General features: G+C 30.6%; 4 protein-coding genes across 9 annotated transcripts; 1 reads left to right on the top strand and 3 right to left on the bottom strand.

Annotated features, from left to right (window-relative positions):
* The first annotated feature begins 100 nt into the window (after nt 1-100).
* Nucleotides 101-2,480, top strand: LOC114124035 (CAP-Gly domain-containing linker protein 1-like). The gene is made up of 7 exons (XM_027987197.2): nt 101-423; nt 491-633; nt 703-854; nt 918-1,256; nt 1,325-1,551; nt 1,625-1,838; nt 2,150-2,480. The coding sequence occupies exons 1-7, from the start codon at nt 368-370 to the stop codon at nt 2,414-2,416; spliced, it is 1,398 nt and encodes a 465-aa protein (XP_027842998.2). The 5' UTR covers nt 101-367; the 3' UTR covers nt 2,417-2,480.
* Nucleotides 2,448-3,997, bottom strand: LOC114124036 (uncharacterized). Of its 3 annotated transcripts, none has more exons than XM_050202347.1 (6): nt 3,841-3,997; nt 3,648-3,733; nt 3,345-3,583; nt 2,936-3,053; nt 2,744-2,869; nt 2,448-2,658 (listed from the first exon to the last, which is right to left on the bottom strand). In XM_050202347.1, the coding sequence occupies exons 2-6, from the start codon at nt 3,648-3,650 to the stop codon at nt 2,485-2,487; spliced, it is 660 nt and encodes a 219-aa protein (XP_050058304.1). In that variant the 5' UTR covers nt 3,651-3,733; nt 3,841-3,997; the 3' UTR covers nt 2,448-2,484. The 3 variants fall into 3 exon arrangements, with proteins under 3 accessions (XP_050058304.1, XP_027843002.2, XP_027843001.2); XM_027987201.2 differs by having other exon boundaries at nt 3,648-3,730; nt 3,841-3,990; XM_027987200.2 differs by lacking the exon at nt 3,841-3,997 and having other exon boundaries at nt 3,648-3,816.
* Nucleotides 3,998-5,949: 1,952 nt separating this feature from the next.
* LOC114124027 (general transcriptional corepressor trfA-like) lies at nt 5,950-15,010 on the bottom strand. Of its 4 annotated transcripts, none has more exons than XM_027987187.2 (3): nt 14,740-15,010; nt 8,481-9,085; nt 5,950-8,358 (listed from the first exon to the last, which is right to left on the bottom strand). In XM_027987187.2, the coding sequence occupies exons 2-3, from the start codon at nt 9,060-9,062 to the stop codon at nt 6,484-6,486; spliced, it is 2,457 nt and encodes an 818-aa protein (XP_027842988.2). In that variant the 5' UTR covers nt 9,063-9,085; nt 14,740-15,010; the 3' UTR covers nt 5,950-6,483. The 4 variants fall into 4 exon arrangements, with proteins under 4 accessions (XP_027842988.2, XP_050056423.1, XP_027842989.2 ...); XM_050200466.1 differs by lacking the exon at nt 14,740-15,010 and adding an exon at nt 11,796-11,908; XM_027987188.2 differs by lacking the exon at nt 14,740-15,010 and adding an exon at nt 9,829-10,186.
* A 3,509-nt stretch (nt 15,011-18,519) lies between these two features.
* Nucleotides 18,520-22,246, bottom strand: LOC114124029 (all trans-polyprenyl-diphosphate synthase PDSS2-like). Its single transcript, XM_027987190.2, has 5 exons — nt 21,653-22,246; nt 21,264-21,594; nt 20,857-21,189; nt 19,557-19,721; nt 18,520-19,045 (listed from the first exon to the last, which is right to left on the bottom strand). The coding sequence occupies exons 1-5, from the start codon at nt 21,940-21,942 to the stop codon at nt 18,890-18,892; spliced, it is 1,275 nt and encodes a 424-aa protein (XP_027842991.2). The 5' UTR covers nt 21,943-22,246; the 3' UTR covers nt 18,520-18,889.
* Between the last annotated feature and the right edge of the window lie 1,618 nt (nt 22,247-23,864).

Raw genomic sequence — 23,864 nt, 5'->3', positions numbered from 1 at the left:
GTAAGTAAAAATGTTCTATTCTGTAGGTTAAGTTAAGAAAGAGGTACTTAGGTATTTATTTTAAATTATTTTAATATACCTTTTATACTTAAAGCATAATTTTTGCTTTAAGTTTAAGCTTTAAAATTACAAATAATTATGTAGTCAAGATAATTTCATTGTTCACATACTAATAAAATAATATAAGTTACATTGGCCTAGTACACTGCATGCTATGAATTGTTTCTGTTGCTATGGGTGATAAAAATCAATAATATACCACTAATACCACGTATTAGAATTTTGTCTTTTAACAGTAATATTTGTATATAACTGTATATTATATAATTATAATTTAACTGTATTTAGATATTTTATATTATATCCAATGAATAAAGAGCAGAGTGAGTCAGTTTTACATTCTAATGATGGTTCATATTCCGAGTATGTGTAAATTATTACATGCAAATGTAACTAATATGTAAATTGTTATTATTTATTCACTGCTTAGAGAAATTAATGGGCAGTATATCATGGAACTGCCTGTATTTAGTAATAAAAAAATAAACAGTACTCAAATCCAACAGCATAAGAAGAAAAAAGTTTTAAAACCAATACGTATGCACACATTGTCAGCCAACAGAAGAAGACAATGTTAGTTAATTATTTAACTACAGTTGTAATATTTGTAAAAATTAATTTTATTCAGTAATATTTTGGCAGGCGTATCAAATTCACCATATCTAACAACTTATACTAACTGTACTGGAGCTCGATCAAATTCATCAAATGTTAATAATTTACTAATTAACCACCACATAATACGGATCAAAAAACTAGAGAATGAACTAATTGAAGCACATATGAAAACGCGTGTGAGTTTGTTTAAAATATGACCACAATTAAAACAATAATTAATATACTTGTAAACAATTTAGGAATTGATTGTAGAAAATCGTTTATTGAACACATTGATAAAGCGACACGAAAATGCATTATCTATGTATGAAGGTAAACAATCCAAATTACCACAAGAAATTAAATCATATGAAGAGGAAGTACGCACATTAAAAAGTCAAATACGTCATATTAAAATCTCATTTAAAGAAATGGAAAATAGATACAAGTCGCAGAATATTGAATTAATAACTTTACAAAAACAGTATAAACACCTTTTAGGTTTATCTCAAAATAAACAGCTTAGTAAAAAAGAAAAATTATCAGATCAATTAGAAGAAGCACTGAATACAATAAAAAAACAAGATGATAAAATTTTGGTAAATTTTTATTTAGCTCAATAACTAATAAATAACTTAAAATATGTTTTTTTAAATTTATGTTTTAGAATATTATGAAAAAATTAGAACTTCAGAACAAATCACATAGGTATAATATAAATTTAAAAAATACTAAAATCAAAGAATTACAACATGAAATCGATGAAGTCAAACATTTAGAAGATGAAAACAAAAATCTAAGATCATGTTTGGATAAACTCAAAAATAAAAGTTATATTTCAAGACAAAACTTTACCAAAGGCATAACTGAAGATTCAATAAGCATAAAATCTCGGTTAGTAAATCTAGTAAATTTGAACTTAGAACTTCTAGTAGTAGAAACTTAATTGTATTTATAAATTAAATAGTGTATTAAAGCCAGCAATACGTGATAGACAAGGTAGTGTAACAGATGAATCTTTAAACAAAACTAATGGGTCAATATCCATTAAACCAGAAACATTTCACGAAGATCGAGAAAAAAACAGTAGATATTCAATAAAAAACAATAAAGAATTATACACATCAACAACACCAAGCAGTATGTCTTGGATAGACAATGATGTGACCAAGTTGACAAAAGTAAATACTTAAGAGATATATTTTAGTTTTATAATCAGAATAGGAAAGGTTAATATAAAATTATTTATAAAAAAATAATGTAATAATAGACATATTATGGTTATGGCTACTCAATAACTACAAATTTAAATTATCTAACTCAAAACTAATTATTAAACAATTTTTTGAGGAGGGGAATAAGCAGGGACATCATTAAAATATATACTTAGTTAGATCCAAAAATAGTTCTTTGAAATGTATATGTTAACTCGGAACTCCTATAAAATGTTACTTTAGTACAGTAAATAAATTTAATACTAATTTAATTGTAGGAAAATCAACCAGAACTATTAAAAACTATAAAAAATGATTTTGAAGATAAAACTACAGCTTCAATTCAAATACCAAGAATCTCTATGTCTAGAACACAAAAGGATATACTTTTAGCAAAATTAAATCAAGTCAGTGAAGATACAGACAACAATGAAAATTATTATAAGTCTAAACTATTAAAACAGCCAATCAATAAGAGGTATTCATCATATGATTCTGACAATATAAGTGGTGAATCTTCTAATAGTGATAGTTCACAGGAATAATGGAATATTAACTAAATATATTATACTTGCATTGTTAATAATAAATATACTATTTAATGTTTTATATATTATACGTGGTTTATTACATTGTCTTCATCCTCAGATGTTTTCACAAAGTCTGCCAATGATTTAATATTTTTTTCTTCTAAATTTTCTTTATTCTTAGTTGTTTTGATAGAGTCTGCCAACAATTTAGTAAATTTTTCTTCTAATTTTCTTATCTCTTCAGTACAAGATTGAAACTAAAAGTTCAAATATTCATGTAAATATATAATAACTTATTCATAATTTTGTGGTGGAAAAATATAAAATAATTATTATAGGTACCTCTTTTTCAGCTGAGTAAAGTTTTTCTGATAAACTATTTAATACAGTGTTTGCTTCTACTGTGTAAGCCATTAGTGCATTTGATCTTCCTAATTGTAAAGCACATTTCATAGCACTAATAGAATCCTTTAAATTATGATAAATGGTTTATATTAAATAATAAAAAAGTATGTAAATTATAAATATACTAACCAAATAAAATGATTTTGCATTTGCAATATCATATCGAGATTCCATAAAATCATCTTCTAATTTGTCATCAAACAAATCATTGGGTTCCAATAAGTCCATACTCTTAATTAGTACATCTCTTAGAAACAAAATATTAAATAGTAATATTTTAGATAAGTAATATTAATAATTCTATAAGCCAAGAATAAGGAACTAATGGTCTGAGTCATCTTTTACCTATACTGGAATATATGTTTTAAAATTTGGATTTGCACAAGCAAAAATATTTTATAAATAAAATAACTTATTCAAAGCATTATAACCTATAGGACTTAAGTTTTGAAAACTATCACTTTGGTAAGTTTGAGATTTGAGTTTTCTAACATTACACTGCTATTTACTGCTGTAGGCCACAGTAAGAGGTACCTACTTATATTTTTGTGATGCATCGACGAGTGCAACGTGTGCTATTGTGATCATTTGACAAGAACTGTTTACTGAGATAGTACATGTTTGTTGTAACAAATATTTGTGAGTCAGTTGTTCGCTTATTTGATTCAATTGTATAACAATTGGTTGTTCGACCTTATCAGGGTTAGTGGCTTTTGTTTGACAATAGGCTACTCCTAGAGCTAAACGACGCCAGCTAATTAATCTTGAACACTTACTCTAATCAAAAAATAAATTTATTAAAAACAAAAAAAAAATAATGTTATTAACAAAAAAAAATTACCATTATAAATGATCTGTGAAAATAATTGAAGACCTTTTTATTTTTCAATATCCTACGATGCCAATAAAATTAACTAGATGTACCTACTAAAACAATCTAAATAAAATAATATCCATCTAACCATAGATGTTTAAACTTTAACAATAAATTATTTTATTTATCTTTGTATTTAACTTAATGTAATATGACTTACAAATTACAAATTATAATGCATCACAACAGCACATTATGAATTTTAATAGCATAATATTCCCAGAATTCTCCCTATTTCATATTTTATTTATTACCAGTTATACCTAATGTCTTATAATATGAGTTTTATGAAAAAAAATGAAAATATTTATGATAAATCTTTATTGACAAATGATAGTTAATATCACAAAATAACCGGTGTCGTGTGATAAGGAAAATGTGATAAAAAGTAATTTATTCGAATAGATACCACAGTTAAAAGAATCGACTTTATAGAGTATTAGTATTTAGTATAGACACTAGCCCTAAAAGACTTTTAAGTTCTCAGTGTTTTAACCTATACGGCTATACTGACTATACTCTATAGGGCTATAGACCTATTAATTAAAGTTCTTGCATCTTAGTCCGTGACAGACTTTATTATTATATCGAATTATATTATTTATATTTCTAATATATTATATATCTTTGGACTGTTTTTACAATATCACATATCATCAGTGAATTTGTTAAGAAAATTCATAAAAAAAAAAAACCTACCAAGAATTTTCTAAACTATGTAATAAGATCAAAGACTACCTACTAGGTACCTTTATTCTTTTTATGAATAAAATAATATTAATTTTAACTTAATCAATAGTCAAGAGTTATTAAAAGTAATTAATTGTAAAAAAAATAATGTGATAAATTATTATTATTATATATTTATAACTTAATATATTTATCATATAAAAAAATAAAAAATTTAATTTATTATGGTTTTCTGAAATTATAGAAGTCAGCTACTATTGTTGTTTATATAGTGTATTGGAATATTTTTGATTACTGAATACTGATGTTACAAATGTAATGAATTTACATTTATTAAATTATTTTAAAAAAAATAATAAAATTATTATAGTCCTTACTCTTATGTCATTTTCAGGCTTGCAGCATGAATAAATTAATTAACTAATTATAAGTTAGACTGTGAATTAAAGTGTTTACATATCAATGAATTTCATTCTGAATTTAAAACAATCGAGATGCAAATTTGATTCAAGATATTACCATAGACTAAATATGAAATTTTATTTTGCATATTTTTGATTATTTTATATGTTAGCGCATTAATATGTTTTTATTGCATATTTAGTGAACAATCAATGATGGATTTGGTGTTATAATTTTAAGTTTAACCATTTATCCATATATATAGGTAGGTACAGTACATATATATAAATATATATATGTAGTATACTAATATGTGTATGTATCTAAAATATTAGTTCTACATATTATAATAAAAAATATTTATTTAGAATGAATTTTTTAAAAAAACTTCTCATAGGTAATTTTATAAAGCTCTAACTTTGAATTCTATTTCTATATAGGCGCTAGAATATGACGCAGTGGCCAGTGAGCATTTGTTTCTAAAACGATACTTTTTCACTCATTTCGATGTTTATGTATATAAAAACACATATATAATATATATACCTACAAAACAGGATAATGACATAATGGTATATATAAATTTACATCGATGCCTTTCTATTTCCAATGATTAGCACTGTAGTCTATAAAGTTGCGTACGACGAAAAATATATAATGTATTAGTACGATCATTGATTATAAATTGTATTTATAATTGTATTTATAATCAATGGTACGATGTACATTGTACAGTGGCGTAAATACAGGGGGGATTTGAGTGTCGTATCCCCTTTTGACATTTGAAAAGATTGATTAACTAAATTTATTTACAGATATTATTGTATATTATTAAATATTTTGTAATTATTTGTTTCTGTATCATATGCGTACATAAATGTATTACACTGAAAGAAGGAGATGCTTATGATAAATACAATTTTTTTTTTGGGAGGAGGAGTTATAGGAAATATTTGAAAACATTTCACCCCCCCCCCTCCCTACAAACATAACAAAATTACGACACTAGCGATGTAGGTATTATATGGTTCTCGGAAAAATGTTCAATGTCGGTTAACTTATATTGTATTATTATTATATGAATAAATACAAATATAACTGACAACAATTAAAATTACAAAATACTTTATAGTATAGTATTTATACTATTTAATATATAATAAGTAATACGACGTACTTATAACAATTGTAAAAGTATATTTATGCGTATATTTTATAAATAATTAATACAATAAAATTTATTTTGCTTAATAATATTAGGTATATAAAAAAAAATCACATAACATTTTCACATATAGCGAATAGTAATCATATTAGACATTAGTATACATACATATATAGTATTAGTATAGTACAAAAATGCATATTAATTTTATTTTTTTTTGGCACACGAATATAAGTCTTTTGGAAAATTAATATATTATTCTAGGTAAGGCGCCTAGATTGCAACATACATCGTAAGATGTAATAATTTAAATAATAAAAAATTGTGTATATAGTTTTTTGGCGTATATAAAAATTAAAAAAATGTCGTAATAAAATAAAAAAACAAACGTCAACAACAAGAATACTATACATATAACCACTCAGTGAAACCAAACCCATATTTATGACCCGATTCTATTGACGGTACAATAATAATATAATGCTCAAGTAGGTATACCTAGTGTTTCCCGAAGGGTGGTAGGTATTATACAACACAAAATCTTTGTCATCGTTCTTCGGTCGGCGGTGACGGTGGTGCGCCGTCGATGGCTGAATCGCCGCCGCCGCCGCCGACGTTCGTCGATTTACCACTGGCTGCAGCGACGGCGTTTTCCGACCGATGTTGCAACAGCGGCACAAGCGCCTGACGGAGCCGTTCTACGACCCGCGGGAGCGCGACGTTTAACAAATCGGCGCGGTCCATCCGACGGACGGCGTCGTTCGACGTGTCCTCCGGCCGAGGCTGCGCCATTCCTGCGGCAGCGCGATCGTCGCCGCCGTTGAGTTCTCGGCGTTCGTACGCCACTATGCGTTCCCGGAGACGGGTGAGCAACATCAGCTGTTGTTGTTGCTGTTGTTCCGCGCCGTCCGGCTGGTCGCGCCGATGGCCTTCTGCGCCGCCGTCGTCATCGTCGCCATCGTCGTCCGAAATCGACCGCATGGACAGGAGCGGCGGCAACAGGTCGGCGATGCGACCGTGGACCGCTCCGGCGGCCCGCTGGTCGGGCGAACCGCTCAGATCGGAGTCCGACAAGTCGGGAGACGGAATTCTAGGACCACCGTCGCCTTTTCCCCGGTCGCCCGATCGCGTGCCGCGTTGCAGTCTCAGCAATATGTCGTACAGTCGACCGTTTTCTCGCCGCCGAGCGTCCAGTTCGCGGCGCAACAATTGCAACTGCTGTTCGCCAACGCCATCACTGCTGCTGCAGTTGGGATCTACAGCCACACTTCCGTCACCGCACTGCACTTGCGCGTCGGTCAAGGGCGGAGGTTTCGAGTGATCTGTAGCCTGCACCACCGCGTCCGCGACGCCACTGCAACGGCCGCAAGTCGAACATCGGCGTGGGAGTCTGCACCGTCGCCTTCGGTGCAAACCGCTGCCGCCACTCACGGTCCGACTTCGTGCGATGGGAATAACGCCGTCGCCGTTCAAATCGTCCGCTTCGTCCTCGGTTGACGCAGACTCTGTTGAAGAGGACGACGTCGTCGTAGTGACAAGAACAACAGTGGCCGTATCGCCGACGTTCTTGCAGTTTGACTGTTGCGGTTGCCGGTGATGCGGTCGACAGTGTCGTTTCCGCGCACTCGTCGACGACACCGGAGCGCCGATTGCAGCTAACCGTACCGGCTCTTCGTCGCCGCCCCCGCAGTCGTTCGAATCCGCGGTGTCCTCTTCCGGCGACGAAGTGTTCATCTCCGCGGAGTCTTCGTCCTCTTCTTCCTCGTCGCAGCTGAAGAAAAAGTTAACTTCTGAATAGTCCGGCAACACCGGTGGCGGTGTCGTGATGGAAGTCACAGTTGTAGGCGGTGATTTTCGATGGTTCTGCAGTGATTCCGTGGCGGTTGTAGACGCTGTTGCGGTGGGCGTCTCTGCGGGCAACCGTTTTACTAGGATTCCTTTGGTCACCGGCAGGGGCGTATTAGTTGAAGCGACTTCCGAACGGAACTGCTGCAGATAATGTTGCGGCGGAGCTGCAGTATCTGCTGCCACCGTCTCGGCCGGTTTCCTGTCTCTCTGTACAGCCGCGTCGGCCACTTGGGTCACATACCTTTGCTGCTCGAGCTTACCAATCTGCCTGTTTCGGGCCCACAGTTCCGTGTTGACTAGTTGCTGTAGTGATCGCTCCAGTCGTCTGCATCGTCCCCGCAAACGGGACACCTCGGAACCGGCACCTTCGTCATCTTCGCCAGTGGTCTCGAGCGGTGCGGACGACGATGGAATCGTCGGAGGCGGAGGCGAACGCAGAGTGTTCTTTTTCGTCGCCGAACGATCGACATATGACACTACTTGCGCTTTGCATGACGTCTCGGAATCCGACGCAGACTCGTCATGAAATTCGTCGTCATCGTCATCGTCGAGCTCATTACTCTTCTCTTCTTTCTGTATATATGAACAGAAAAATGTTCAAAAATAAAATATAATAATAAAAATATAGTAATATGGTACAATGGTACATCGTACATATAATAATGTTATTATTAATATATTAATCATATTTTTACCAGGTCGTCTGTGGTGTATTTCTCGATGTGCTTTCGCAGTCGCCTCCAGCGTCGTTTGTCGTCAGCAGACACGGACACTGCTTTGGCTGACACTGTGGCTGCCAATAGTGCTAGCAATCTCCGGTTGACCGTTAACAAGTCGTGAATAGTGCGTACGGCCGCTTCAGCGGTTTTCTTGGCCGCCGCGGTTTTGTGATCACTACTATTATCGGTATCATCGCTGTCTGTATTGGTACTGTTGCAACGTTTCTCCCGGTCTCGGCGGAGTGCTGCCGCCGAAAGCTTGTCCACCCTGCGTTCGGCATTGTAGACTCGCAACCTGAGCTGAAAGTTGTCAGTCCGTAACTGTTCCAACTCATCGACGAGCTGCGTCGTATTGTTTATCGTGGTAGCGACCACGTTGCTGTTGTTGTTGTTGTTGTTGTTGTTGTACTCATCAATAACTTCGTCATCGCAATCGTACAACCGACTATTCCGGAGTCCTCGGGCTCGTATGTTCGCAGCCATCGTCAGTGGCGCAGCTGACGCGGACGGAGGCGAGTGCAACACTCCGCTGGTAATGACGGTCCGACGGCATTCCATTTCACGACCACGCGTGTTATCAGCTAATAATTATTAATTACGATTAAATATAACACTATTATGTAAGACAATACCAAAACAAATCGAAAATAAAATCGGATTATGGACGTATAGTCGTAACTATAACATAGATAGGTATATTATCAGTTCGATTTCGTAATGTACGGCGTATGTTGTACAATTAAATCACGTATTGCAGTTAGACCGATAGCGTCGAGCGGAAACGGAGACGATAATGGAAAAGAACCAAAAAAAAAAAACACTCGGTATAAAACTGTACTACCTACGCACAACATACAGAATGAAAAACATAATTATTAATTTATAATAATATTATTAGCAGAAGCAGCGGCAATGAAAAGTAATAAAAACTCGCCCGTCCGCGTTTGAGTCCGACCTACGTTTATTATTAGTGCCTACGACGACGATGAGCCGACGTGTGCCCGGGAGCAGTCGACTCTCGGACTCGTTTATTTTCGTAGTCTGCTCGCGCGGTGGCAGTGGCAGTAGTCGACGACAGAAATAGGTAGTTGAAATGTGCATTTAGTTTATTACCGATAACTATAGGACACGCATAATGACGACGACAATCGAAAAGTGAGATCAGCGTATAGGACTTTGCTCTGCGCGGGCGGAGTCAAAACGATAAACGCGATGCGGGCGATATGGCGAGCGGCGATTACGATAAAATCAACAAAACACGATTTTACAACATTAATCATAATGTCAATATAATTCATTAGTAGGTAATAAATGATAATGTTACCAAAAATGCATAATATTATTTTACGATATCGTAGTCGTCCCGCGCACTCATCGTTCACTGCAGCGTATAAAAAAAAAGTACTTGTGAAGCCTAATATTATCGACTAAATTATTATTTTTTGTTCGGCGAGCGGACATCGCTGTAATCGCGAAATTATGGTGTCTTTTATATTTTTTAAATGTCAAGTATCATAATATAATAGTAACACGGCGATAGCAACACGCGCACGCACGTTAAAGGCGTGCGTGTAAAACTAACGATTTAAAATGCACAACGTTTGGACTGTTGTATAGCGATGATGAAAATAATAATAATAATATAGTGGCGGCGGCAGCATCACCGACCGCCGTATAGTACTATATAAGAGGCACGTGTGTGGTGTGATCGTATCGTCCCGTACCGCCGAGTAAAGCGGTAGTGTAGCGCCGACGGTGCTGCGCTGGCGCGTATTGATAATAATAATTATAATTATTTGAACTATAATATGCGCGTGCGTAAAAAGAAAAACATGAATCGCCTACGACTTCTACCACCCATCCCCGACCCACATATCCCTCTCTGTAAGTTTCGGTCCCCAGACCGTGATCCGCAGCCGCACCCGTTCTGACGAAACGGAAAAGAAAACAGTCGACTAGGATGAAAATTAACGCCGCGGTGTCGTTGATCCCGGCATTTTATTACCATTACGCTTTGCACACGATGAAGGTGGAATAATAATAATTAATAATCTAAAAAAGCTAGCCAAAACATAAATACTGAGTTCATTGATATTATTGATATTATATCTAAAATAATAATAATAATAATTACAGTATATTTTATATCGATAATAATAATATTGTCATCAGTTAATAGTTATTATTTATCGTTATTAAAATACACTACGACGTATGGGATTAATGATTCTGTTCTGTAAAACCGACTTTTTGATTTTTTTTTTTTTTTTTAATAGAGAGAAATTTTCTATATAACTCGCATTTACGTCATTTTTCAATATGTTCATCTATCTCAAAGTTTTTAATAAAATTATTAAAATGTCTATAAAAAGACAAAAGTAACTTGTAAGTGTTTTCAAATTTCAATTCATTCAGTTTCTTACGAAAATATAATATGTAATAATATAATATGACAATTTGAAGTGGTCTTCTAATCTTATCCTAATTTTCTTTTAGAGAATACAAAGTTACAAGTTTAAACACTTAAATATCATTGTTACATGTAATATAATATGACAAGTTGAATTAGACATAGTACATACCTAATTGAGACATAATATCACATCATAGGTATTATATGTTGTATAATGTATACAGTTACAGTACACCTATTGCCGTATAGGTTATAGCTAAGTACTCATAATTCAAATTGTATTTGATGTGGTTTATGTACAGATTGGTTGCGTAGGTAGTGAACATAATGCAAAATGTATAGATATCAGATAAATAATACAATATGTACGAATTATAATGACAATAAACTTAAGGGCTCTTCAAGAGTGTTAGAGCGTTAAAATGCGTGAAACATATTATTATATACTATTAGTATATTACTAACATACCGAATACTCAATACGTCCAACAATTCATGTTTAGTTTTGTTATTTTTCATATTAGTAAATAATAGGTAATGATCAATTATCAGACTTTAAGGTTGTTATTCGCTTCAAAATTAAATCATCGGAAAAAATATTGAAACAACTTAACCTTTTTAAGTTTGATAATACTATAATAGGTCAATTCAATTCAGTATAATATTAAATTTAATGAAACTCAACATGAACTACTGAATGTAAATTTGACATGTTGTGCTGGTGGTTTACGTATTTATAAGACAGACAACTATAAATGCGGGTGTGCCGTTTTTTTTAAACCGTTGGGCGTTGATTACAAAAATATAGTTTTATATTTTATAGTACTTAAAATATAATAAATAAGTGGTAAGTAGCGTATGAAATATTCATACTATACCTGATTTCGAAAGATTAACTGCAGAAAAGTCAATATCATAAACAAATGATTTTATCCCTTTGAAAGTGTTAAACTTAAAGTTTTATTTACGTTTTTCAAATTCCGTAAGTTTATTAAATAAATAAAATGGAGTAGTGTACAATAAACAACGTAGGTTACTTAGTTACGTTATCAATTGTTTATAAACATAGATAAATAATAATAATAATAATATAATAACTTTATTGTGTACTAGTGTGAAATTTACTGTAATACATGATTATACCTTGTGGGTTAAAGATTACAATACCTAGCTAATTTAAAAAAATAATAATGATAAAAATAGTTGAAGCCCGTAAGGATATTTTTTTAAAAAAAAGAGAAAAATTAAAAATAAAATCATTTAAAATTTAAATACAATATATTAAATTTATAAATGTAATACTATCAAATTACTATACTATAGGTAGGTATAGATGTTTTTATTTTTTATATAAGTGTAATGTGTATACTGTATAGATAACTAATAAAAAAATCGGAGTTTGTTCATTGAGATGCAATATTTGGTTGGTCACTATTTTGGTATCTCGTATTATAAGTTATAACAGTAGTAAATAATAGTTTTAGTACGGCGATGTGAACAATTAATAGCACATAATTTTCATGATATAAATACCTACGTATTATCTAAGATTCAAAAGGATTTTTATTTTAAATAACTCAAAATTCAAAATTCAAATTATTTGTTTATTTTCTGCGAATGACCACGATTTTAGTCGAACTTGGAATATCATGTTTTGCTTTAGTAATTTAAATTAAATAATTAAATAATTATCTTTATGACAATAGTTAAATAAAATTATATGCGTCAAAAGGTCATTCACGTAACAATAGCAATGCTCAAAATATTATGTCTTATTGCTCAGAAAAATAAATTACTAATAGTAATATAAATACATTTTAAGATACCCTTAGTGAAAGAGAGTGAGGAGGTACATGATTCACTACTATCTTTGTTTAGGATCGTTCTTTATATGCAGTGGTTTATTAATTAGGTAATTCAAATTATTTCAACAATTAAAGTTATCAATTAATTAAATACAAAATGCATTAGCCTAAAGGTTCAGGAGTCCGAAATATGTCTCCATTTTACCTTATAATATTCTATAATATACTACTTAATAACTATAGCTAGGTGCCTATAGTTGACCTTTGATAATTTGTTATGATAACTATCTATTCTGTAAGGTTCTCTTTCGTAAATAACAAGAATTTTATCTACTTGAGTACATGTGACCATTTGAATTTTGAGTTGTCAGTCACAAAGATTCGCAATGAATGCAAAAAAATTATAGGTACAATTCAACGATTGGTAAACAATTAGATATTACCTAGTTCAAAAATAAACTATAAATACTAATAAAGTATAAAATTATGAATAAAACATATTAGGTACTGCAATATGTGTACATATGCAGGCGTCTATTAATTTTTTACTTTTTACTAAGTAAATTTCCCAATTTTTACGGTATCATGACAATTCTATCTGATGTTTATGCATTATGCTATACAGTCAGATATATTAAGTTGAAGGCACACAATACTTATTAAGTCTTTCACCTTTGTGAGTATCTTGTTTAGTCGTAGATTGGTCATTGTCCCTATAGACAAATATATAATAGGTACTTACATTTTAGTTGGTATTTATTCAGATTTAAAGTAATTATTACTTATGAACTTTCAACTTAACACATTATAGTTCCTGTGTTATTCGACCCTTTAGGTCAGGACTCAAGACTGTATAATGGTTAGGTATTCATAATATAAACTCATGATATTATATATTTATGTACATTGTAGTATTGTACAGTCTGTACATACATAATATAATAGTATATACTGCATAATTTATGAACGAGTAACTTATTAGTTATTGGCTATACTGTATTTGTTTATGTACATATATTAATAATTTAATTAACATACTTATAAAAGCTAATACTATTTTAAATAATATAATGTTTTATAATAGTCTAGTAATAAATTATGTTGTATACCTACATCATATTCCCTATTGCAGTGCCGCAGTGGTTCCTAAACTAACTCCTGTCGGGGGTCCGCGGCGGACTGACATTATTGGAAAAAGGCGGCCTTATTATAGAAATGTCTACAAATAGTAGTTTAAAAACATAATTTATTAAAAATCGTTAGGAAATTTTAGATTGTATGTTTGAAAAAATTATCCAGAGTTCTACTCATTCTAACTTATGTCTCAAATGCAACACATTAAGTAAATAAAAATTGAATATTATATTTTTATGAACAATTAAGTGAAATAAGAATATTTATAAATATATATTTTTTTGTGCACCTACCTACTACCTAGTTATGTGATTTGTAGTATAATATAAATTATTATTACATTGATAATGATAACATAAAATATTTCGTAAAAAAATTAATAAGAGGTCCACAATTTCTTAAAATATTTACCGGCGGGATTTTACAAAAGTTTAAAATCCTATACTCTAGTGCTTTATTGGCTATTGTAGTATTGTATCTACAGAATACTTTTTAAAACATATATTTTGGTATGATATGAGTTAGTAAGACAAAGACAGGATGTACGGACACAATATATGACGATAGGTACTCTTTACACGTTTTATATCATTATAAAATATTATCGGCAAAGTATTTATTTTAAAGTGAAGATGGAAAATTAGTATAACATGTTTTGCTAGTAAAAAATTAATATTATAAAATTAAAAATAAAAATATTAAAAAAAAAACGAAAGTTTAATGTAGATATACCGGACGAAATAATATATACTTTCACAGGCAGGGTGTGGCACTCAGCCCGCGGGTCGAGTACGTCTGATATAAACAGTAGTGCAGTGAATAATAAAATGTGACTGCAGTGGTTATAAGTTATTTTAGACTTAATTTTTATTAGATGTCTTACCTTGATAATTATTGGTCTCCGGCGAATAATATTCTCGGAGACGACGCGTTTCATCGAACTCAAAATGATGAGAATCTCGCAAATACACAAGATTATTTTCACTAGTACCTATCTCGTCGTCACAAGTGTACAAATATTATTAAATAACGTTGCATTCACGGTGATGCAGCGATATCGTTTGATTGAAATTGAATACTGAATGGATAAGGTTAGACGTGGATCAACGGCTAAAATTTTTTTATAAATAAATGTATTGCAGATCGACGGAAAATAATATCGCGAATCTCTTATTTACCGTTACCATGCCGACGCAGTCGCGGTATAAAGTCGACCGATTCAACTGTGGTAGAAATTCTGTCGTTTCAAATGTGGTATAAAATAATGGTTATTAATTAATATTATGATTTTATACTCGACCGCCTCCATCAGCTTTATATTAATTGTGGTGGACGCCGGACGGTAACTGCCATATTTTCATTTTTCCTTTCATCAGTGTTGTGAAATTTGTCACCGTCGTCCGACGCATGTCGTTTAATTATGAATCTATACAACTAGTTTTCGTTACGTTATAGGTACTTAACTTATAAGTGACTACGAGTACGTTTATATATGTGCACTGTGTTAAGGTGTGTACCGTTGCGGTGCAATGCAATTCCAGACAAACGAGTAGGTAATGTACATATATCGTTTTTAGCCATGAATCATGATTTTAATTTCCGGTCTATAGAAACTTGTCAGTTTCCCGAGGATTACACGTCGTAAAGGTAAAGCACGTAACTTATAGTTGTATTTTATAATAGGTACTTTTATTATTTTCAGGTTCACGTTCACAGCTGAATGTACTGGAAGTCGAAAGAAATCGACTGCTATTCGAACACAATTGTGCTTTACATAAACAGTCATTATTTAGAATTAGTTATCGAACTAACGTAATATTATATTATACGTATATTATCATTCTGTGTGTAAAATGTAAGCATATTTTTAAGCTCTAAATATTACAGGTTCCTTTAGACAAAAAAATGATAACATACACTTAGGTTGTATTTTAAAGTACCTATGTAGATTTCAGCAAATACAGTAAATATAATGGGTAAATAAAATAAATTGATACAGAATACGGTATTATTGTATATTATCGTCATAGCCCATAGGTGTGTTATAATAATTATATATTATAATATACCCAGTGCCGTAATTACTCTCCGTGGCGCCCTTGTCGAATTTTATTTTGGCGCTTATTTTTGATATATTAATTTATATAATTTTTAAATAAATATAATAATATTACATTTTTACGTGTTAATAAAAATACTGCCATATTTTTTAAATAATCGAATTTTAAAACCAAGTTACAAAATTTTATTTAATTCAAATGCGCCTTTTACATTACTGCACTAAGCGCCAATGTCGCCAACCTTTAGTTATGGCACTGATTATATACCTAATATAATAATTGAGGTCTCGAAATGTGTAAGATGCTATTATAATATTATTATTATTTTAGCTTTTACCGTACCTATATAATTGATACACCTTTATTTCGCTTAAGTAATACGATTAAGAGAAACAAATAAGAAAAAAAACTAAATTTTTTAATTTTTAAAATGAAAGATTAGCTAGGGTGCGATGCAAATTGTGACTTTGGCGACGGGCAGCGGAGATCGATGCACACGGGGCAAACGAAAATAATATGATGCTAAGCCGCTAATGTAACCGGAAGTCTGAGTAGCGACTCATCCGGCAGAATTTTTGCTCGACGTAAAATAGTCAGCGGACGGCTCTGCCATGTATCACGGTTCTGATATAAAAATATTATATTACACTGTCCGTAGATTTCACCATGACGTCCTGTCAGCATCGTGTAGCTGCCAGAGTCGTGTACCGTCACTCGTCAGACTCTGAAACGTTGATTTTCGACGGTTTAGTTTAACCACAGGCGCTGACATTCATATAGCTGTTAATGCGGTCGAGGCGATATCGTTGCCTGTGTCGGTACTGCGTACTGGTTACATACAAGTAATTATAACTATTACATTTCAAAAAAAAAAAAGACCCTAGAAATAATAGGGATCTGCATTTTCACGAGACGTTAACCGCTTAATTGGTTTATTATTCTTCATGTAGTTGATGGTAGAGTGAGGAATAATAAAAAGGAGCAGTGTTGTTCTAGTTACATGCTGAGGTACCTTAAAGCTTAACAAGGAAAATATATTAAGTATGATTTATGTTTCTAATACATATAATTATATAAATATACCTATAATATTATTTAAGTACAATAATTGTAATTTTATTACTGCTTTATTTATCATTAAACGTGACAAGTTAAGTTGATTTTAATTTTTATACAATTTTGTTAAAACTTAAAGTTCAAAGTTGTATAATATCATTATAAAGTCATACGGCATACTTATAATATAAAGTGGTTTATGTTGTTTATTGGCTATCAATGATTAAAGTTTGAATTATACATTTATACGTAAAAAACAATCATTAAAAAAATATCAATTAAATCAACAAAATTAAATATGGAAACAAAAATAACAATTATTATTGAATAATATTGACTGATTTATAATTATTTTATGACAAATCAACGAATTTACCACTAATACTACTAGAGGGGCTGAGCGCGGAACGGTCAGAAAAAAAGAACCACGAGTCGGTCGTAGATGTATATAATTATTACATAATAAGAAATTTATAATATAATTTCATGTGAAGTACCTATAGCTTTTTAAAATGGAAACTGTGATGACTCGGTTCACGGTTGTAGTCTTGTAAACTATTATTGTTACTTGTCGATTATCGGTCATCGTCTGTGGTCCACTCGTCCACACAATTGACAAAAAAAAAAAAAAAATTCGTTTAATTAAATATATTATTCGGTGTATTAACATTTAACACAGTGATTTTGTTTTATGTTTTTATCCAACGTTTAATGATACAATTATTAGTCACTGATAACAATTAAATTTGGAAGTGAGAACACGACGTACCAAATACCAGTTATAAGTACACAATAATATTATAAAATTTCAATTTTAAACGCTGGTTACATTTATTGTACCTAACCAACATTTGAAACCTTGTTTTTTATCATAATAGTTTGGATTAAATAATATTTTGTTTTGCCCCAGAACTGGATACTATGTCAATATATAAAAAAATCATTCAACTTCGAGAATAGTTTCTGGAAGGAACTCATCTATTTTTTTCGTAGTTAGTATTTTGAGATTGTAATTTTCATTGTTACATAAATTATTATTTTACGTATATAATTTAATATTCAAAATACTAATTTCAATATTTCAATTAACTGCAATAATTTAAAAATTAATTTTTGGATTATAAAAAATGTACACAATTTTTTATTGTAATAACAAAGGCTAAATAAACATTTTTTCATGATATTTAAAGTTCAAATCTTGACAAAATTGGATAATTAAACTAACAATAACAATTTTAGTTATTTTGTTGCAAATAAAAAAATATTACTCTTTGGGACTTGAAGCTTAAAATAAAATAAAAATACATTTAATTTAAATATTTTAAATATCTCTGTAGCATTAAGTACTAATCAAATAAACTAATTAATAGATAATATCAATAGGCATAATACTAGTTTCATAAATTACCAAAAATAAAATGAGGAACTTTTATTTCAATATTATTTTATTTATTTATTAACCAGCATGTCATCCATTTTTATTATTTTATATGTTGTATATATTTTAACAGTTGTAGGAATAAAAACAATTTAATGGTAGGTATACATGTTTTTCTTATAATAATTTATTGCTTTAAATTCTTTACTAAAAATTATATTGTATATTATTATATATAAAATATATTATCATATATTTTTAATGTTACAAAATATTATACAATGATTGCACAATTTTCATTCACAGATAACAATAAAATAAGCTTTTCTAAATAACAATCAACAATTCAATACAATTTATTTATAAGCTAAATAAAAATACAAAGAAGCTTGATACTATGATATTACATAGCTCCAGACTTTCGACTAAATTAATCAGAATAAATACCCTGTACGTTACAACAACAGCAATGTTCAACATTAAATAATTTTCTAAAATATATAGAAAAAAAAATAACAATAAATATAAAACACAATACTTCATTCGCCTCCCATCGCTACAATTATGTTCGATAGTGCTGTTCTCGCATCACTCTCTTCAAAAACTTCCAACACTTCCATGGCTTTCCGAGAATGTTCTTTTTGCAATTGTTTGGTATAATCTATTCCAGGTCCTTTCATCACAATACTATGTATCTAAAACAAAACATAACATACATATGTTAGACAACATTCATCACAATAATTTATAATATATTTAACACATACAATTTTTTTAAATTTAATAAAAATGAATGTATAAGGATTTTGTGAAGTTGTTAAAATAAAAAAATGAAATTGTTATAGACCTTAAAGTCTGTTAAATTATGCTCATACACATGCATAACTATTAATTATTCTTTTACTATTCTTAAACTAAGAATGATCTACTAAATCAGTGATTTTTAACATTTTTAACAATGTGTCACATTTCATCTCCTACAACATTTTTGCGGCATACCTATCCATGATATATAATATCACTGAATATCGATAATAATATTGGTAAATATTATTATTAGATTTTTTGCAGCACACCGGTTGAAAACCACTGCACTAAATAAATATTAAATTTCCTAGTTTCAAATTTATATAAAATGTTTAAAATATTTATATAGTAAAAAATTATAATATACGTTAGCATTAAAATAATAAATTTAAAACATACTTTTGCATAATCAACATCTTGAACAGAATTTACACCCTTGTCGATTTCTTCAAATAACGATGGGTCGTGTTCAAGGTGGAACATAACTGGCGCTGAAGTTAAATTAAAAGAGATGCCCAAGGAGTATGGTGAACCAGGCATAAACGGCTCTAAATCTAGGTATGCCTAAAAGTATAATATACATGTTATTATTACTATACAAATTAACAAGATATTATAATGATAGTTAATAGCATCAATTGTTACATATTATTATATTTTATTGTAATTTTTCAATTTATGACAGGTAGATGATCAAACTTAGCAGTAAAATAAAATGTAAAAGAATTTGAAATTTATAATAACTGTAATGAATAATAGTATGTTATTATTATTAGGTACTAAATCATAAAATACTAATTTAGTTTTTAACTACTGTAATATTACAAGTGAATTGCAGTAAAAGCATAGTACCAATTTTACTATAATAAATAATAAATATATCAAATATAAATATAATATTATCTATTTTTTAAAATTAAAAATGTAGTAAAAATGTCTTGATAGGTATCTGATCATTAGGTTAGTTATTAAATATATAATTATTATTTAAAATTTAATTAATAAAATCAAACTTATTTCTAACTCATTATTTATTTAATTAAAAATTGAGAGATAATTTTAGTTAACAAGATTTATGTTATAATACATTAGATAATTTAGTAATGAATACAACTAAAATTTATATTATACAAATCTTGATAGATATTAGTGTGTAATCATGGTCACCTAAAATAAAAGAAAAATTGAAAATATATGTGTAGTTCAAGGATCAAAAATAATTTCAGATTGTTGGAAATATTATGAAATCATTAAAAATAATCATTATAATATTTTACACATTATATAATAAAAATCATATCATGTATTATTTTGTTGACTCTCAGATTGGCGCTTACACACAACTCTTTGAGTTAATATTATGAAGGAAAAAGAATACAAGGCAACATTTGCACAATAAAATATAAAAATACATTGTAAGTTTGATTGTACCATCAGATAACACTATCATTGATAAGTAATTTATTATTATTATATTTTTGCAAACTATATTTATTATAAATGTATATTATTTTGTGTTTATATGTTTATATAAAATAATAAAGATTGAAAAAAGATATTTTTCATACATATTTTTTTTTGGGGGGGAGGGGATAGAGTAGAGTTGGAATTTTGATAACATAGAAATACTTAGAGAAATTTTTATAAAATTTGATATTTATTGAAAAACTTATATAATAATTAATTGTATATACTTTACCTGCCAAGCAAGTGAAAGATGTTTGCCAAATAAGAATCCTTGTTTCTGTAACTCTATTCCATGTCCAGCTAAAGCCAATGTACCTTGACATGATTTACCCAATAAACTACCGGCTGATAGAACATTACGTTTAGTCCAGTCTTGAAGAGCAGGTGTTAATGGCATATTTCCTAAAGAATCTGATGGTTCTAGAGGATTGAGAGGCAATTTTGAATTAAATTGTCGATTAAGTGGTTCAAATGGTGAAGGAAGAGGATTATTTTGAGAATCTCTTCTACCAACGAATTCGGCTTCAGAAAGATCTCGTAAAGCACTACTGATTAACTCAACAAGCTTTAAAAAAAAAAAAATACAAGCATTAAGGTAATTAAGTTTAAATCTGAAGTGGATGTATAAATATTACTTACATCTTGATTCCTGAGTGAGGCAAGTTCTGCACATGAGTTACTAAGTAAATAATCCCCACTGAGTAAAGCAATTTTATTTCCAAAAGCCATATCATTGAGTATAACAGGTTCAGGATATAAACCTGGGTATATGTTAACCAAACCGTTGTGTACTAAATGACTGGTACGAATCATTTCAGTAACTTCGGCTAATGCCCTTTGACTATGTAAAACACCAGCTGCTTTGTCTTCTTCCATTTCATCAACATTTAAATGACCAGCAGCTTTGGAAATTAACAACACAATCAAACCCCAAGCCTGCATGTTATTCCTGCCATTATACAACAGGCCTCTGTAAAGTGAAAATTAATTTAATTTTAATATTTCTGCTTTTAACTATATCCACTTACTTGGCGGTTTTGAGCAGTGGATGATTGGAACCGACCAACTTGCGTAGGTGTAACGCAACATTTGCAATCTCGTCGCTCAGCAGCCATCTGAGGCTAAGAAACGACGTTGGGTAGCCAACGATTTTTTCCGCTTCCGACACCGCACGGTTCCAATCGGGTTTTTGTTGGTTGCTGTTGTGCACTGCCGTAGCTGAAGAAGCATACGGTCGCCGGTAACAGACGACCGCTGATGCCGAATTCTTCGATATCCTGGGCCATAGTAGCCGAAATATTGTTGATGTGCTGTTCATGACGAACGGTGTGGCATTGGACGCGACGCGCTCACGACGAGCGCGCAGTTATGAAAGAGAAAAGGAGAAAGTGAACCGATTACGAGTGTACACCATGACCAGGTACGATGTGGCCTCAAGGCCGTTGTTTAGTGGCATCAGACGAAGTACGAAAGACCAACATATTACTATATTAATTAATAATGACAATAATAAGCTAAGCACAAAATTATTATGAAATCGTTCATTATAATAATAACATAAATAATGCAACTTTGAAGTTCACAGAGTAGATAGGTACGTAGTGAATAATATTGAGTACGCTATCATGCGAATTTCACTCATCACTTATCAGTTATCAGCGTACGAATATATAAATGTTGTTGTACATATTTTTTACTCACGCCATTAATTCTGTATTTTCCCGCCACTGATACTATATAATCACGATTCACGGTCGTCGTTAGTGATTAAAATGCGCGAGTCCGTGACTCGAGAGGAAAGAAAGATATTGTATTATAATACTTACCTATCTAGTATCTATTTTCAACATCGCGGTCAACCGATTTGCATTAATTTTCACGAAAGGTCATTGGTTATTGACTTATTGCCTAAATTGGTTTCTATAATAATATTGTGTTCATCGTCCAAACACTCAATTTTGTTTTCTAAAACTTCTCATTAAACCATTAATCTACAACAAAATTCACATAAATACAAGATAATTCTGAAAACATAAATTGTGGTGAAAATAAGATTATATTTTGTACACTGCAGTGACCTATGAAATATTTTTTTTTTTAAACGGTTAACTCGTCTTTTACAGTGTCCGTATGACCTATCATGTCCGCGTGAACCTGATTAAACAAATTAAATACCTACCTACGGTTGATCGTAAAATATTATATTCAGTATGGTTGTTGTGTATTTTGCTTTGTCGAAGAGAAATTGTTGCGATTTACGCAATTCTCGCATACCTGAGGTAGTAGGTAGTATTGCTTTTCGAATAACTATCCTGGGCCCCGGACACTTATTAATCGAATTATTATTTTAGTATAAATAGTCCATTAACACGTTTAAGCGATAAAATATTTAAATTAAACATATTATTTACAATTATCATACTACTGTCATTAAAATATCTATAATAGGCAGGTATATTAAAGTCTAAACCTATGCCTTTATACAATATAATGTCGTACAATAATATTTATTTATTTTAATAATGCGATTGTTAATAATTATTGTTTGAATAGATACAGGTAAATAATCATAGATGTGAAAATTATTTTATGTTTTCATAAAATTAAAAGAATTAATATTGAAATATCCTACTATGAGCCACGTGGCATATTTATTATAATATATAAAAAGTTTAGTTTAAATATCCACACCTAGTGACAATATCTTAAAAAATAGTAAAAAAAACGTTGTTTTATTTTTTATTACTAATTTTTATCTCGGTTATTCTTTAATTAAAATAGCATACCTTGTATAATTATAATTATATAATACCTATTCATAACTTATATATATAAGTACTATGAAGATCTATTACATTAGTCAGTATTACCTATACGGCTATACAACTGTATCTATACGTATAATAATAATTAATGATTGCACAAATTTAATTGTTTGTACACCACACAAGTCTACAACAAGAACTTTATTTTATTAAAAGGAAATAATATATAATATATATATGGAAATACATTTTGACTAGTTATACCTGAAAAACGGCTTAGTCCTTATAATTTTGGTAATTCCTATACATTTAATTTCTAGGATCTCCCATGGATTACTTTAAAATTTAAATTTATATACTATTATTATTTATAGAATTATGCTTTCTGTATATCAATAAATAATTTAGTTCGCATTTATTTTTTTCCATAAATTTTAAAACCAATATATAATGGCTTTGGTATCCGATTTGAATT

Source organism: Aphis gossypii, chromosome 2 (genome assembly GCF_020184175.1).
Source record: "Aphis gossypii isolate Hap1 chromosome 2, ASM2018417v2, whole genome shotgun sequence".
Taxonomy (NCBI): domain Eukaryota; kingdom Metazoa; phylum Arthropoda; class Insecta; order Hemiptera; family Aphididae; genus Aphis; species Aphis gossypii.
This window is presented reverse-complemented; position numbering and strand designations above follow the sequence as displayed.

Coding starts and splice junctions, on each gene's coding strand:
- LOC114124029 (XM_027987190.2), bottom strand. CDS start 21,942: ATGAACAGCACATCAACAATATTTCGGCTACTATGGCCCAGGATATCG. Junction 21,190..21,263: donor CCTCACTCAGGAATCAAGAT/GTAAGTAATATT, acceptor TTTTTTTTAAAG/CTTGTTGAGTTAATCAGTAG. Junction 19,046..19,556: donor AAGATGTTGATTATGCAAAA/GTATGTTTTAAA, acceptor GTTTTGTTTTAG/ATACATAGTATTGTGATGAA.
- LOC114124027 (XM_027987187.2), bottom strand. CDS start 9,062: ATGGAATGCCGTCGGACCGTCATTACCAGCGGAGTGTTGCACTCGCCT. Junction 8,359..8,480: donor AATACACCACAGACGACCTG/GTAAAAATATGA, acceptor TCATATATACAG/AAAGAAGAGAAGAGTAATGA.
- LOC114124036 (XM_050202347.1), bottom strand. Junction 3,054..3,344: donor GATGCATCACAAAAATATAA/GTAGGTACCTCT, acceptor TTTGTTTCTAAG/AGATGTACTAATTAAGAGTA. Junction 2,870..2,935: donor ATGCAAAATCATTTTATTTG/GTTAGTATATTT, acceptor CATAATTTAAAG/GATTCTATTAGTGCTATGAA.
- LOC114124035 (XM_027987197.2), top strand. CDS start 368: ATGAATAAAGAGCAGAGTGAGTCAGTTTTACATTCTAATGATGGTTCA. Junction 634..702: donor AGCCAACAGAAGAAGACAAT/GTTAGTTAATTA, acceptor ATATTTTGGCAG/GCGTATCAAATTCACCATAT. Junction 855..917: donor AAGCACATATGAAAACGCGT/GTGAGTTTGTTT, acceptor TAAACAATTTAG/GAATTGATTGTAGAAAATCG.